This window comes from Pongo abelii, chromosome 6 (genome assembly GCF_028885655.2).
Source record: "Pongo abelii isolate AG06213 chromosome 6, NHGRI_mPonAbe1-v2.0_pri, whole genome shotgun sequence".
In the NCBI taxonomy this organism is placed as follows: domain Eukaryota; kingdom Metazoa; phylum Chordata; class Mammalia; order Primates; family Hominidae; genus Pongo; species Pongo abelii.
In genome coordinates, this window is record NC_071991.2 from 156455001 (window position 1) to 156471457 (window position 16457).

Below are 16457 nucleotides of genomic sequence, written 5' to 3' on the forward strand. Positions count from 1 at the left end.
CACGGCCCTGCCTTCACGGGGGCCTAGCTGGCAGGAGTCTTGCAGCCTGCAAAGCAACAGCTGTGCATTTGGAAGAGGGTGTTGGGCGACTCGGCTTGTAACCACCCAAGGGGTTCACCTTGCCCGCTGCCTAGACAGAGCCGATCAAGATAGGGGAATTGCAATAGAGAAAGAGTAATTTACACAGAGCTGGCTTTGCAGGAGACTAGAGTTTTATTATTACTCAAATCCGTCTCCTCGAGCATTGAAGCATTCAGGGATCAGAGTTTTCAAGGATAACTTGGGTGGGGGGAAGCCAGTGAGCCAGGAGTGCTGATTGGTCAGAGATGAAATCATAGGGAGTCAAAGCGGTCTTCTTGCCCTTATCAGTTCCTGGGTGAGGGGCCACAAGATCAGATGAGCCAGTTGATTGATCTGGGTGGTGCCAGCTGATCCAGCAAGTGCAGGTTCTGCAAAATATCTCAAGCACTGATCTTAGGAGCAGTTTAGGGAGGGTCAGAATATTGTAGCCTCTAGCTGCATGACTCCTAAAACATAATTTCTAATCTTGTGGCTAATATCCGTCCTACAAAGGCAATCAAGTCCCCAGGCAAGAAGAAGGCCTGCTTTGGGAAAGGGCTGTTACCGTCTGTGTTTAAACTATAAACTAAGTTTCTCCCAAAGTTAGTTCAGCCTACTGCCAGGAAGGAACAAGGACGGCTTGGAGGTCAGAAGCAAGATGCTGTGGGTTAAGTTACACCTCTTTTACTGCCTCAGTCATAATTTTGAAAAGGCGGTTTCAGGCTTTCAGCCCTAACTTTCCCTTTGGCTGAAGGAGTTCGGAGGTCCTGAGAGTTTTTGATTTTCCCTTACGTGTTGTGTAAAAACAGTCTCTCAACGTTGATTCCTGCCTACCTTACTGCTTATTTTTATCAAAAGACGACATATGGGAATATAATTTGTTAAGTGCAAAGCCTTATTCAAATGTAAAGCTCTTTTCTTTTTTTTTTTTTGAGACAAGAGACTCGCTCTGTCGCCCAGGCTGGAGTGCAGTGGCGCGATCTCCGCTCACTGCAAGCTCCGCCTCCCGGGTTCACGCCATTCTTCTGCCTCAGCCTCCGGAGTAGCTGGGACTACAGGCGCCTGCCACCGCGCCCAGCTAATTTTTTTTGTATTTTTAGTAGAGACGGGGTTTTACCGTGTTAGCCAGGATGGTCTCGATCTCCTGACCTCCTGATCCACCTGCCTCCGCCTCCCAAAGTGCTGGTATTACAGGCGTGAGCCACCGCGCTCGGCCTCAAACGTAAAGTCTTTTCAATATCTGCTCTCCCTTTCTATCTTCCCCGACTGTCGGTCCGGTCCCGCGGGAACCCGGGGCGGGTTGGGGCGAGTCAAGAGCCCCTGCACCCCAAGTCAGGGTAGTGCACCTACCCCTTGGGGAGACCAACGACCGCTCGGTCCTCTGCTGCTCCTGCCTGGCGGTTGCTAGGAGCCGGGGAAGCGCAGGCGCATTGGGAGGGACCGCGGGCACACCGAGCAGCGACCACTCGGCCTTCCCCTGCTCCTGCCTGCCAGGTGCTAAAAAAATGCCGAGGATGCGCAGGCGCACTGGGAGAGGCCGCAGGGCACGCTGGGTAGTGCCTCTCGGCTCTCTGCTGTTTCTGCCTGTCGGTTGCTAGGCGCTGGGACGCGCCTCCCGAAGGGTGCGGGGCACAGGTGGCCTCTTCGGGGTGGGCCGCGCCTGGCCGGGGCCGAGGACACCGCGGCCGCCCGGGCCTGCGGGAAGCGATGGAGCCCGGGAAGGTCGGTGCGGCGCTGGGTCTTGGCGAGGGGTGGTCGAGCTTCGCGGACTCCTCCGGGCGCCGCTAGCAGCGCCGCCGCCGCCCTCCCTTTGCGCAGCGGTTCTCTCGGCCGGGCCGGGGCTTCCCGGAGGAGCCGCGGTGCCTCCGAGGCAGGAAGGGAAACGGAGGCGCGGCTGGCCGTCGGCGCGAGGGATGGCAGGACGCCGGGCTCCCGGCGGTCGGGAGAGGCGGTCTGTGCAGCCTCAGGCCTGGGGTCGCCGCCGCGGCCTGTCTCCTCGCGCCCGGCCTGGAGGCGGCCTCAGCCCCTGCTGCGGGGCCGGGGTGGCTGAGGAGCCATGTTTAAAATTTTATTAAATTTTAGCTGATTTAAGTTTAAATATGACTTGTCAACAGTTTAAGAGGTTGAGAGAGTGCAGCCTGGGTGCTTGAGTTTGAATTCGGGCTTTTGTATTTACTTGTATGACCTTGGCAAACTCACTTAACATGTCTTGTTTCCTAATTCATTCAATGGGCACAATAATAATAGCAACATTATAGGGTGTTTAAGAAGATTAAGTGAGATATTATGTGTAAAAGTGCATAGACCAGTGCCTGCTTTCATTAACACTCAATAAATGTTAGATATTACTGTATTATTCTTGTTGTCTATTGATTCCCCAGTAAAAGATGAGGAATTTAATTTGCATACATTTTCTTCTACCTTCACTCCTATTATTTTTTCCCCGTCACTTACCTTTATGTGTTGAATAATACTCCTTAATTTGTATTTTATGTTATATCAATTTTAGGTTTTTTTTTTTTTTTTTTTTTTTTGAGATGGAGTCTCACTCTGTCACCAGGCTGGAGTGCAATGGCATGAACTTGGCTTACTGCAACTTCCAACTCCAGGGTTCAAGAGATTCTCCTGCCTCAGTCTCCCGAGTAGGTGGGATTACAGACGTGCGCCACCATGCCCAGCTGATTTTTGTATTTTTAATAGAGATGAGGTTTCACCGTGTTGGCCAGGATGGTCTTGATATCCTGACTTCGTGAGCCACTGCACCCGGCCTTTTTTTTTTTTTTAAAGATAATTCCCCTTGTCGCCCAGGCTGGAGTACAGTGGCACGATCTCTGCTCATCGCAACCTCCAACTCCCGGGTTCCAGCGATTCTCCTGCCTCAGCCTCCCGAGTAGCTGGGATTACAGGCATGCGCCACTATGCCCGGCTAATTTTTGTATTTTTAGTAGGGATGGGGTTTCTCCATGTTGGTCAGGCTGGTCTCGAACTCCCGACCTCAGGTGATCCGCCTGCCTTGGCCTCCCAAAGTGCTGGGATTACAGGCGTAAGCCACCGTGCTAGGCCAACCTTAGATAGTATTTTTTAACTTTCCCCTAGTTAAGATTAGGAAACTACTGCCCTGCACTCCCCGTTTCTCCCTAAACCCACTAATTTCCTGACCCTGTCATCTTCTATGCTATTCTCTTTACATTTAAGTTACTCTGTAACTTAACATTGTCCGTGATTTGTTCATAGGTTGATTTTAAAAATGAAAACCAATAAACACTGTAACATCATGGTTATATAAGTTTTCATTGCAGAACCAAATAGTCAGATTGGACCAATAGATAAAATGGAGTCCTGTATTCTAAGCTCACTCTGCTCAGAGAACAATGTTTCTGGTGTCAGGGTCAAAGGGGTCATCTTTTCTTACATTCAGTTAATGTACCACAATGTAGTTTGCTTCATATTTGGATTATGTCTTTCATAAATGGCACTATTTGGCCTTTTTTTTTCGTTTTGGCAAAAAAGAACATATGCTGTTTTAAATTTTTAAACCTTATGATGTCTTCTAGCTTATTAGTGTCATATTACTTGTTTAATGAAATTCTCTTAAAAATTCTTCCCAGAGCTCACTGACTTTATGTTCTCATCAGGACAAATTGTTTTCTAGACGTGCACAGAGCTATGATCTGGGAATTCTTTCTCATTGTGCTTCTGGGTTAGGCCTACTGTTTCTTGGATCAAGTGTCTCCCTCTTTTTTGAAATCTCCCTGCTTTTTCCAGTGGAGTATCCCCTCCCCTCCCCGTTCCTCTCCCCTCCTCTCCCCTCCCCTCCCCTCCCCGTTCCTCTCCCCTCCCCTCCCCCCTCTCCTCCCCTCCCCTCCCCCTCCCCTCCCCCCTCCCCTCACCCTCCCCTCCCCCCTCCCCTCCCCTCCCCTCCCCCCTCCCCTCCCCTCCCCCCTCCCCTCCCCTCTCCCCTCCCCTCCCTTCCCCCCTCCCCTCCCCCCTCCCTTCCCTTCCCCTTTCCCCTTCCCTCCCCTTTCTCCTCCCTTCTCCTCCTCTCCCCTCCCCTTTCCTTTCCTCACCTCCCCTCCCCTTTCCTTTCCTCCCCCCACTCCCGTTTCCTTTCCTCTTCTTTCCTTTCTTCAGAGTCTTGCTCTTTCACCCAGGCTGGAGTGCAGTGACATGCTCACAGCTCACTGGAGCCTCAACCTCCCAGGCTCAAGCAACGTTCTTGCCTTGGCTTCCCAAAGTGCTGGGACTACAGGTGCGAGCTACCATGCCTGGCCTATCGCATACCTTTTTAGACAAGAGTATATGTGGGAAGAAAACTGTATGCTCTAAGAATATCCTTATTATACTGATAGATTGTTTAAGAGTTTGGCTTAGCATAGAATTCTAGGAGCAAAATAATTTCCCAGAACTTTGAAGATGGTTTACTTTTGTCTTCTAGCAGTGTGTTTGGCTGATGAGATATCTTTGTGAGTAACATTTTCTTTCTCTCCAGAAGATTTAGGATCTTTATCTGTGATGTTCTGAATATGGATGTAGTTTGTTATAGATCTTTTTTCATTTGTTATTTTTGACATTTGACTGTCCTTGGGGTTTTATTCTGATACATATATAATAAATAAAATTCATTTTTTTTGAGACAGAGTCTCGCTCTGTCGTCCAGGCTGGAGTGCAATGGCGTGATCTCAGCTCACTGCAACCTCCACCTCCCAGGTTGAAGCGGTCCTCCTGTCTCAGCCTCCTGAGTAGCTGGGATTACAGATGTGTGTCATCACGCCCAGCTAATTTTTGTATTTTTAGCAGAGACGGGATTTCATCATGTTGTCCAGGCTGGTCTTGATCCGCCCACCTTGGCCTCCCAAAGTGCTGGGATTATAGGCATGAGCCACTGTGCCAGGCCGGTAAATAAGCATTTTTAAAGTAGCAAAAGCAACAGACCTCAGAGCTGGATATTTCCTGGCAACTAATGAATTCCTGTAATAGGTTCTCAATTGCAAGTCGGTCTTTAACTTTTTAGGAAGTTAACCCATGGGTTATTAGAATCTAATTATGTAACTATTATGCTGTGATATAGAATTAATTAGTATAGTCTATTTCATAAGGTAAGGGGAAGGATAAAGTTTTCATGAGATTATTGGAATAAAATTGTATTGGATTATTTTGGTATTAGAGTTTTGTTTTTTTTTTTTTTTGAGACGAAGTCTCACTCTTGTCCCCTAGGCTGCAGTGCAGTGGTGTGATCTCAGCTCACTCCATTCTCTGCCTCCCGGGTTCAAGCAGTTCTCCTGCCTCAGCCTCGCAAGTAGCTGAGATTAGAGGCATGCGCCACTATGCTGGGCTAATTTTTTTTGTATTTTTAGTAGAGACAGGGTTTCACCATGTTGGCCAGGCTGGTCTGGAACTCCTGACCTCAGGTGATTCACCCACCTCAGTCTCCCAAAGTGCTGGGATTACAGGCGTGAGCCATCTCACCCTGCTGGTATTATAGCTTTTAGTATACACCAAGCGTTTCTTTCAGTTTGTTTCATTGTACTTAGTTGCTCACATAATTAATATCACGAATATAAATAGTTTTATGTTATTTATTTGTACTGAGATCATACCAAGTTTCAGTATGTCGTAGCTATTGGAAAAAACTTAATGGTACCTTTGCAGGCTTTACACCTGCCTGCATGATGACAATTTTCTTTAATATTAGCTCTTTCAAAACTCTTTATCTTGTTTACAATGTGTATGACTATTAATTTTTATGGTCAATGAAAATTTTAGAAATATCTAAGTTTTTTTGTTACATATCAAACAATTGATAGGTAATGTGTGAGTTTACTGTTATGAAATTTATTAATCATAGCTTGAAAAATGTAAACATATATGTTTTTTAGGTTATTCTTAGTTTAAAATAAATTTCTACCCTTTTTATTTTCATGTGAGATATGTACTAGTGATGTGAACTGTTTAGGTACAGTGCAATGCCGTTCCTTCTGTTTTTAGAAAGGCTGAATGTTTTAGAGTAGATACAGTGGGGTCTCCAAGGTTGGTCCTCACTAATCCGCTTGTGGGGTTCCTCCAGAGAACTGCAGAAACTCTGGCATGAACTCGCCATTCAAAGCCCTGTGCTGATTCTTGATGAAAGTTTAACACTGCTCCTCGCAGCCTAAGGCCACCTCTGGGACAACCCAGCTCAGGGTTGTCTGAAACAGCTCAGGGCTGTCAGAATAATTTACTGTTTGTTTTAGCCAACACCTGAGGATAGGTCCCTGACATCCTTTCTGAAGAGAGTTTAAAAGGGCTTAAATTATGAATCCTTCTCTGTCCTTTTGAGATGTCTCTAAATCTGCAATTCAGGAGTGTCTTTGAAAAGATATCAGAAAGGACAGGACGGCCTCTGTTCTGGTCTCTCTGGGAAGGTAGAATCCTAACTACTGTAATTATCAGCTAGCAGACACAGTGAGCTTAATCTCAGTTACACTGACCAGCCTTTGTAATTTTTCACTTGAGCTCACCTAGCCCGGGTTCTCCCATAAAACACTCCCTCACCTCAGTGCAAACAGGAATGGAGCTCAGCTGTTTCCCGTCCTGCCTGCAGTTACTGAATGAAATCTGTTTCACCACTTGAACGTCTGGCATCCCCCTCCCCACACTTCTCATCTGTCAGCCAAGTCTAGAAAGGAATCAGCCTGAGGTCAGCTCTGTCTACAAAATAGACTCAGCGCAGTCAGCATTTTAGGCATCTGCCGCTTTGACATAGCAGCTCACAGATAGCACTCTCATCTGCAAATACATGCATACCGAAAACACGGGTGCTCCCTGCAGCCACGTTTGTCACACCGCGTACAGAGTGTTAGAAACAGCCTGTGTGGTCACCAGCCAGGGCCTAGGTGAGTGAATTATGGTGACTGTAGGGAATAACCTTGGATTCAGTGATGGAAACTGATCATCCTAGTTTTCTTAGTTACCGTTTTCTTCGGAGCACTTTTTTTTTTTACCAGGGAGTGTCAGTTACACAGTCAAGTAATAGAATGAAGACCTGGATAGGCTGCATTTCATAATTTGGCCCTAAATAATTTGATAACTTAAAAATTCTAGTGTAAGGAATTTTGAAAAAAAAATGAGGACAGCAAAAGGTAAATTATGTCCCAGTCCTAAAGGCGGGAGCCAGCCTTGCACTCTGGGTCTTTTAGCGTGCGCCCTAATTGGGTGTGTTGCCATACAGGGTTAGTGAAGCACACTGCTCTGGCCGTTAGTGGCCCTGCTCATTCCACTCTGTAATTCTGAGAATTCATGTTGGTGTCGTCAACCTAAAGAAAATCCAGGCAAAATTAATTATAGAGACTATCAGGGCCACAGCCTGGGAAACACTGGGAGGTGCTCCAGAGAACAAAGGAGAGGCTTGAGTGTTTAAAGAGAAAAGGACGAATCAGGAGAGGGGATGATTACAGAATACTTTGTCAAGTACTGGTTTACAGAAATAACATTGATTATTTATTGGTTATACATCACTGAACTGCAGCTTATGAATTCTGGTGTCCAGTGTATGACACTGGTAGGTTAATTTATGGCTATTGGCCAGGTGTGGTGGCTCATGCTTGTAATCCTGGCACTTTGGGAGGCTGAGGTGGGAGGATTGTTTGAGGATGGGAGTTCGAGGCCAGCCTGGGCAACATAGCAAGACCCTATCTCTTAAAAAACAAAAAAAGCCTGGGCATGGTGGTGCATTTCTGTAGCCCCAGCTACTCAGGAGGCTGAGGTGGGAGGATTTCTTGAGCACAGGAGGTCAAGGCTGTAGTGAGCTATGATAGCACTGTGTCTGGAGTTGGTTCCTTCTGGTGGGTTCTTGGTCTCGCTGACTTCAAGAATGAAGCCACAGACCTTCACAGTGAGTGTTACAGCTCTTAAAGGTGGTACATCCGGAGTTGTTTGTTCCTCCCGGTGGGTTCGTGGTCTCGCTGACTTCAGGAGTGAAGCCCCAGACCTTTGCAGTGAGTGTTACAGCTCATAAAGGTAGTGTGGACCCAAAGAGTGAGCAGCAGCAAGATTTATTGTGAAGAACAAAGCACAAAGCTTCCACACTGTGGAAGGAGACCCAAGCAGGTTGCCACTGCTGGCTGGGGGCCGGCAGGGGTGGGGGGGTGGCAGCTTTTATTCCCTTATTTGGCCCTGCCCACATCCTGGTGCATTTACAAACCTTTAGCTAGACACAGAGTGCTGATTGGTGCGTTTTTACAGAGTACCGATTGGTGCGTTTACAAACCTTTAGCTAGACACAGAGCGCTTATTGGTGCGTTTTTATAGAGTGCTGATTGGTGTGTTTACAAACCTTTAGCTAGACAGAGTCCTGAGTGGTGTGTTTGCAGTCCTTTAGCTAGACAGAAAAGTTCTCCAAGTCCCCACCCACCCAGAAGCCAAGGAGGCTTCACTTCTCAGCAGCACTGAACTCCAGCCTGGGTGACAGAATGAGACTCTTTAAATAATAATAATATGGCTGTTGGTGGTGATGCTGAGTCAAGAGGTCTTAAAGCAGGCCGCTTACTTAGCTCTGCGTGTGGGGGGAGCTGGACTTCCTTAGCTCCAGGTGTGTGTGCGGGGAGCGGGATGGCCTTAGCTGGGGGGGGTGGGGGGAGAGCGGGACATCCTTAGCTCCTGGTGTGTGTGTGTGGTGAGCGGGACGTCCTTAGCTCCGCGTGTGTGTAGGGGGGAGCGGGAAGTCCTTAGCTCCGGGTGTGGGGCAGAGAGCGAGACGTCCTTAGCTCTGGGTGGAGGGGGAGCGGGATGTCCTTAGCTCCGGGTGTGTGTAGGGGGGAGCGGGAAGTCTTTAGCTCCGGGTGTGGGGCAGAGAGCGAGACGTCCTTAGCTCTGGGTGGAGGGGGAGCGGGATGTCCTTAGCTCCGGGTGTGGGTGGGAGAGCCGGAAGTCCTTAGCTCCGGGTGTTGGAGGGGGAGCGGGACGTCCTTAGCTCCGGGTGTTGGAGGGGGAGCGGGACGTCCTTAGCTCCGGGTGTTGGAGGGGGAGCGGGACGTCCTTAGCTCCGGGTGTGGGTGGGAGAGCCGGACGTCCTTAGCTCCGGGTGTTGGAGGGGGAGCGGGACGTCCTTAGCTCCGGGTGTTGGAGGGGGAGCGGGACGTCCTTAGCTCCGGGTGTTGGAGGGGGAGCGGGACGTCCTTAGCTCCGGGTGTGGGTGGGAGAGCGGGACGTCCTTAGCTCCGGGTGTTGGAGGGGGAGCGGGACGTCCTTAGCTCCGGGTGTTGGAGGGGGAGCGGGACGTCCTTAGCTCCGGCTGTGGGTGGGAGAGCCGGAAGTCCTTAGCTCCGGGTGTGGGTGGGAGAGCCGGAAGTCCTTAGCTCCGGGTGTGGGTGGGAGAGCCGGACGTCCTTAGCTCCGGGTGTTGGAGGGGGAGCGGGACGTCCTTAGCTCCGGGTGTTGGAGGGGGAGCGGGACGTCCTTAGCTCCGGGTGTTGGAGGGGGAGCGGGACGTCCTTAGCTCCGGGTGTTGGAGGGGGAGCGGGACGTCCTTAGCTCCGGGTGTTGGAGGGGGAGCGGGATGTCCTTAGCTCCTGGTGTGGGGGGGAGCGGGACGTTCTTAGCTCCGGGTCGGAGGGAGCAGAACATCCTTAGCTCCGGGTGTGGCGTGGGGAGCAGATGTCCTTAGCTCTGGGTGTGGCAGGAGGGAACGGGAAGTCCTCAGCTCCGGGTGTGTTGGGCGGGAGCGGAAAGTCCTTAGCTCCCGGTGTGTTGGGGGGGAGCGGGACGTCCTTAGCTCCTGGTGTGGGGTGGGGGGAGCAGATGTTCTTAGCTCTGGGTGTGGCGGGGAGTGAGACGTGACCACTGTCACATTTCAGTGGCTCTGGGCCTAAACATTTAAAGGAGCTCACATTCCTCAGATTAGTTTCTTTTCTTTCTCAGTGTCATGCAGGGAACAGGATGACGATGTGGACGTCAGCGCTATACCACTGGGTCCATGTAGATGAATGTCACAGGGTTGGGCCGCGGTGTCTCTGTCGTGTGGGGACTCAGGCTGGAGGGTGCCTTTGCTGCTTTGCACAGAGCTAGTGGTCATCCTGAAGGTCCAGAATGGATTTATGGCAGTGTCCCTGGAAGGAAGAGTGGATTTAGAAACATGTTAGAAGCAGAAATAGTAGTATCTGGTGACGCTTTCATCTGTTTATTTTTTAATAGAGATGGGGTCTCGCTGTGTCGCCTGGGCTGGAGTGCAGTGGCAGTTATCACAGCTCACTGCAGCCTTGACCTCCTGGGCTTAGTCTCCCATCTTAGTCTCCTGAGTAGCTGGGACTGTGGTTGAACCACCATGCTTGGCTGATTTTTTTTTGGTGGAGATGGGGTCTTGCTGTGTTGCCCTGGCTGATCTTGAACTCCTGAGCTCAAGTAATCTTCCTACCTCAGCCTAGCAAAGTGTTAGGATTACAGGTGTGAGCCACCATGCCTGGCTCAAAATAACTTATTTTAAACATTTCTTAATGTTCAGTTAACTAGTTCAAATCAGTATTTAACTTTAATCTCTGATGAGTGTTTTCTAAAAGAGGAGGCTGGGTTGGAAAGCAAGGGGAGAAGCCCACTACCCGCAGGTGGCTGCAGGTGCCAGTGGCACCTTCTCGCTGGAGTCCGCCCAGCTGTCGGAGGTTATGTGGCAGGAAGAATGAGCGTCAGGTCCAGGGGTTTCTGCTGTTTGGCTTACAGAGCGCGGAAGCCCTCACACCCACTCGGAGTGTGGGTCTGACAAGATGACACAGGGGTGGGGTTTGCTTTCCATCTGGGCTGTGAGTGTCTGCCCTGAAGTGAGGTTTTGGCTTCACCACCTCTGATGGTACACCTTGGAGGTGATACCACCTTGGAGGTGATTTCAGCCCAGGTTTACTTCTCCTTGGATTTCAGGATGAGATGAGGGTGGGGAAAAGAACTCCCTTGAATCCCTGCATTGAGGGGAAGGGGAGTTAAATCAGTTTCATCTGTTTTATTTGGGAGGCAAATCAAAGGGATGTAAACATTGTTCAGGGTTCTTACTGTACAGTTCTCCATAGAATTTTGTTATGAAAAGCTTCTAGATGATTTAGTTGATGTAAATTGAGCGTAAATTGAGGGACAGAGGCCCTGGGGAGCTGGTGCTGGGCAGCCGCTCATCTCCTGTTTGCTTGCCATGTGCGTGAAGGATGCTGGCCCAGGACACGTGCTTGCAGATGCTGAAGACCACAGGCTCCAGTTTTCATCCACTAGTGCGTGGGCTGAACCATGCTGATGGTTTTGCTGCTTAGCTCTCCTGAATCTCCTCGCCCCAGTCCCCAGGTTGGGGTTTGTTCCGCTCATGGGAGTGCTGGGGAACTTTGCCCTTTGGTTCCATACTTGGAGAGTTGATTTTAAGCGTGGATTGCTGGGCTCCTCCATAGGGCAGAGTCTGAGGGCAGGTCAAGTTGGTCTTTAAAAGGCCTTGGCAGAAGCATGTGGTTTACATGTGGCAAGTGGGGACCGACAGCACCGGGGCAGGGAAGCCGTAAATCACTGTTGAACAGTTTGAAACTCTAGAGAGGGAGACAGCATGGATAGAAAACTTGAGGGTAAACAGTCCATATTAGCTGAGTTTTAAGTGCTCCAAAGTAGTCAGTATTGTGTGCATTTAAGAAAATGGCTGTTTTTTTTTCTTACTGAAAACTATAAAGAGGCCGAAGAAAAACCCTGTGATCTCTGTGAGAGGCCGCGTCTTCGGGGTTTTTAGCTTTGTCGGCAGCAGTAATGTTAACAACCATTAAGAAACCCCACTGGATGGGTTTTGTGACTTTTCACATTCTGAGCTAGTGGCCTTGTGCCTTCCCAGTGTCCCCTGAAAGTCCTCAGCGTCCCCTGTGTGCAGCGCCCACGTCTCCTGGTTGAACTGTCCCCTAATGTTCTAGGTGTCCCCTCTCTGTGGTGCCCATGTCTCCTGGTTGGACTGTCCCTGAGTGTCCTGGGCGTCCCCTCTCTGTGGTGCCCACGTCTCCTGGTTGGACTGTCCCTGAGTGTCCTGGGTGTCCCCTCTCTGTGGTGCCCACGTTTCCTGGTTGGACTGTCCCTGAGTGTCCTGGGTGTCCCCTCTCTGTGGTGCCCACGTTTCCTGGTTGGACTGCCCCTTGGTGTCCTGGGCGTCCCCTCTCTGTGGTACCCTGGTCTCCTGGGTCTCCTGGTTGGACTGTCCCCGAGTATCCTGGGCGTCCCCTCTCTGGTCACTCGTGTCCTGGGTTCCATTCAGCCGTTTTGTTTATAGCAGGTCCTATATTAAACCTCTCTGTAGAAGTTAACTTTAAACAAAGAGTTGGCCGGGCGTGGTGGCTCACAACTGCAATCCCAGCACTTTGGGAGGCCGAGGTAGGGGGCTCACCTGAGGTTGGGAGTTCGAGACCAACCTGACCAACATGGGGAAACCCTATCTCTACTAAAATTACGAAACTTAGCCGGGCGTGGTGGCGGGTGCTTGTAATCCCAGCTACTCAGGAGGCTGAGGCACGAGAATTGCTTGAACCTAGGTAGTGGAGGTTGCAGTGAGCTGAGATCGCGCCACTGCACTCCAGCCTGGGCGATAGAGCAAGACTCCGTCTCAAAAAAAAAAAATTATTATTTAATATATTTATGAGGTATTACAGCTTTTTTTGTTTGCCCTAATTTTCACATTCCAGGAAGAGTTTTAGTGGCTTGTCCATGAAAAGTTTCCATTTTTCATTTGGACAAAATCTGTTTTTTTTTTTTTGAAACAAACTCCCAAATGCTTCCTTTATTTATACCTTTAAGGAATTGTTTCTCAAAGGGAAAAATTGAATAGTTATGGTATATTCTCTGCAGGAAATCATCCTTGATTGATTTTGCTTAGCTGAAGTTAGGTTTATCATTAAGCTCTGTTGTACCAGGGTTGTGGGGTTGTGGGGTTGTACCCTGTGTTGTTGGAATGTGTTACTATGGCGTGGTGATATGCGGTTAGGTTTAGCATGAAGCTCTGTTGTACCAGGGTTGTAGGGTTGTACCCTGTGTTGTTGGAGTGTGTTACTATGGCGTGGTGATATGCGGTTAGGTTTAGCATGAAGCTCTGTTGTACCGGGGTTGTAGGGTTGTACCCTGTGTTGTTGGAATGTGTTACTGTGGCGTGGTGATAAGCACCTGCGTGTTCTGCACTGAGGTTCTGCTGAGGCCTCGGTGCAGCTGTGGAGCAGGAGCGGCACAGAAGAAGGAGCTGTGGCTGCACTGGCAAAGCTCATGCTCCCCTCGGGGAGACCATCGCGAGGGTTGCCAGGAGGCAGTGGTGCAGTGTGACAGGAGGCGCCCCAGGTGGCGGCGAGGGTGCAGAAGGGGAGTCCCAACCTTGCCTTAGAGCACAGTCAACCTTTACTGTCCTCATGGTTCCTGTGGGTTAGGGTTTGGGGGTGGCGTGGGGGGACGTTAGGGTGCAGTCCTCACGCTCCCTGAAGGTTGCGTTGGGCTGAGGGGCCCTTCTGAGGTGTGGGCTGGTGCCGGCCTGTGCCTGGGCCTCCCCGGGAGTGCTTGGGCATCCTTGTGCTGTGGCAGCTGCGTCTCCCAGAGTGCGCGGTGAGAGCAAGCGGGCGCCACAGCCAGGTGGAAGCTCTGGAAGGGACCCTGAGCAGGAAGGCGCACAGTGGGGCCTCCACCCCGTCCTCCTCATCATAAGTGTGGCAGGGCGGGCGGCTTGAGCTCAGGAGTTTGGGCAACATGGCGGAACTCCGTCTCTAGAAAATACAAATATTAGCCAGGTGTCATCCCAGCTACTCGGGAGGCTGAGGTGGGAGGATGACTTGAGCCGAGGTTGCGCCACTGCACTCCAGCCTGGGTGACAGAACCAGACCCTGTCAAAAAAACAAAAAGACGACGATGAAGAAGAGTGTGACATAGAATCTGGCCCACGTTCGAGGAAGGGGAATCGGCTTGACTTGTAAAGGAAGGGTTGTTGAAGAGTCGGTGGAAATGTTTTAAGACCACGGCACCTTGTTATTTTAATATTCCCCCTCAGATTCTTAGAACAGTTGGATACCTGGTGAGCCGGCTGTCCTGATGCCTCCTTTCCCGGCACGCACAGTGTGGATTCTCTAACGGCTGGTGGTCATGAGGCGCTGCGACATGCTAAGCAGTGCTGGGTGACACAGAGGACTAAGATAGGCCTTCCTTTCCGGAAGGTGGGGACTTAGCTGGAGAGATGTCATCACACTTGAAAGGTAGATTATCCAACGAGGAGCAAACACTTTCGCAGTAGAAACAACAAACATCAGAGGAGCTGGACGGTGTTTTTGGGCCTGGGGCCTTTCTTGGGTTTTATCTGCGCAGCCACAGCTCTGCAGCAGTGCTCGGTGTGTGCGAGGATCTTGGTGCGTATTTGCTGAACACAAGTACGGGGCCCTGGAGGGCCAGAGACACGGGTGAGCTTGTGGGTCCACCGGTTGACCAGTGTAGCAGACGGGTGTGATAGGGTGTCCTCAGGGACAGGCAGGCTTTCTCTGGCGACCCTTGAGCATTCAGTCCACAGGTGTCGGTTCCGTTCCTGATTTGTTCCTTGGCAGGACTCTAGAGCTGAAAGCTGCTGAACCTTGTGATGCCTCACTGTCCTCATGAGAAAAATTGAGCCGATAGCCTTCTTAGTAGGGTTATGAGATTTAAATATTGTGCTTGACTCAGGATAGCATCTGGTATGCACCAGATGCTAAACTCATTTCTGTCTGTCTGTCATACATCCCAGCTGCTGTTGCTGTGTAAAAGGCCGTGGTGTGAGACAACAGCAGCCTTCTAATTTTCTCACATATTCTGTGGATCAGGAGAGCTCACAGCAGCAGGCTTAGTTCTGTCGCTGATACCTGGGGCCTCGGCTGGGGAGACTTGAGGTTCAGGAGGTGGTGACTCATGAGGGGCCGCGGGAGCCGTGCCTCTCACGCACCTGCCCTGGTGCTGGCTGTGAGGGACCCCTCTGGGCCCGTGGCTGTGGCATCTGCTGTGAGGGACCCTCTGGGCCCGTGGCTGTGGCATCTGCTGTGAGGGACCCTCTGGGCTGTGGCATCTGCAGGGGCCTCTCCCCAGGGCTGCTTCTCTTCCTCACAGGGAAGTATCTGGAGCTGCAGCCCAGGAGGACCAGGCGGAAACCCATTGTCCTGGGAGGCCCACGATGCCTTCTGTCCTGGGTTGAGCCCAGCGGCCGCAGAAGGAGCACAGACTCCCTCTGTGTGCGCAGCATTTGGGACGTGAGTCTGTTGTGGCTGTTTTTGGAAAATACAGTCTGACACAAGATATTTTAAACCCACAGAATATTTGTCCTTCCTCTGTTGTTCAACTGCTGTTATAACTTATTTTCACTTTTATTTTATAATATTTAAATTTTGAAGTAGCCAAAGGAACACATTTTACAATAATGTGTCATTTTAGACTAGTGAATAATTTTTAAAAATCTGTATTTCTGTTACCTTTTATTCCAGGAGGTAGAGAAGTATTTTCTGGCATGTCAAGAATTAACTGCCATTGATTTAAATGGCCTAATGAAAAAGCAGCTCACTAGAACACAGAAAGTTAATTATTTTAAACTTTAAACATTCTAACTTTATACTTTTTTATTTAGAGAAGAACCAAAGATGATACCTGGAAAGCAGATGACCTCAGAAAACATCTCTGGGTAATTATTTTAAAGATTTGGATTGGGATCTGTGCAGGACTCGTGTGGTTTTCTTGGACCCGCTTTACCTGGTACACGACACTGTATAACTTTGGTTACGTGTGCCTCATTTCAGAAGTACTTTGAACTCAGAGGTGAAGGTGTGCAGCTAACAATCCCTCTAGAACGTTGGTTAAGCCAGCTGGACACTCCCACTGCTCGTGGGGCTCTGCCATGGCTCAGGGGCCTCCGCACTGCTTTGGGGCAGGGAGTGCTCACTTCAGGGGCCGCAGCGGTGGGTGGGGAGAGGGGCTTTGGGATCGAGAGAGAGTCCTGAGAGTTTTAGAACGAGGGTCCTTGTTTGTATGGGGCCCAGGCGGTTTGTGTCTTAGCGACTTTAAAACACAGCTTCGGTATCTCTCTTTTAACACATGTAGTATTTTATTTATTTATTTGTTTTTAGTTAATTAATTTTACTCTTTTTTTTAGAGACAGGGTCTCACCGTTTTGCCCAGGCTGGAGTGCAGTGGTGAAATCATAGCTCACTGCAGCCTTGACCTTCTGGGCCTGAGCTGTCCTCCCACCTCAGTCTCTTGAGTAGCTAGGACTACAGGCATGAACCACCAGGCTTGCTAATTTTTTAATTTTTTAATTTTTTGGGGTAGAGATGAGGATCTTGCTATGTTGCTTGGGCTAGTCTTGAACTCCTGGCCTCAGGCGATCCTCCTGCCTTAGCCTCCCAAAGTGCTGGGATAATAGGTGTGAGATACCATGCCTGGTCCTACTT

General features: G+C 50.0%; 1 protein-coding gene across 5 annotated transcripts in view; it reads left to right on the forward strand.

The window, feature by feature from the left end:
- The first annotated feature begins 329 nt into the window (after positions 1 to 329).
- Positions 330 to 16457, forward strand: part of DYNC2I1 (dynein 2 intermediate chain 1) — a 97215-nt gene continuing 81087 nt past the window's right edge. Inside the window, exons 1-2 of one of the 5 annotated variants that reach the window (XM_054560102.2) lie at positions 330 to 1282; positions 15638 to 15691. Coding sequence is in view for 2 of the 5 variants with exons in the window: in XM_024250218.3 (XP_024105986.2) it covers positions 1768 to 1782; positions 15638 to 15691 (69 nt within the window). In the remaining 3 variants the exon portion in view is untranslated. Of the gene's footprint in view, positions 1283 to 1588; positions 1783 to 9865; positions 14253 to 14284; positions 15267 to 15637; positions 15692 to 16457 lie in introns of those variants that run through there. The other 4 variants (XM_024250218.3, XM_054560099.2, XM_054560101.2 and 1 more) reach the window with 4 other exon arrangements.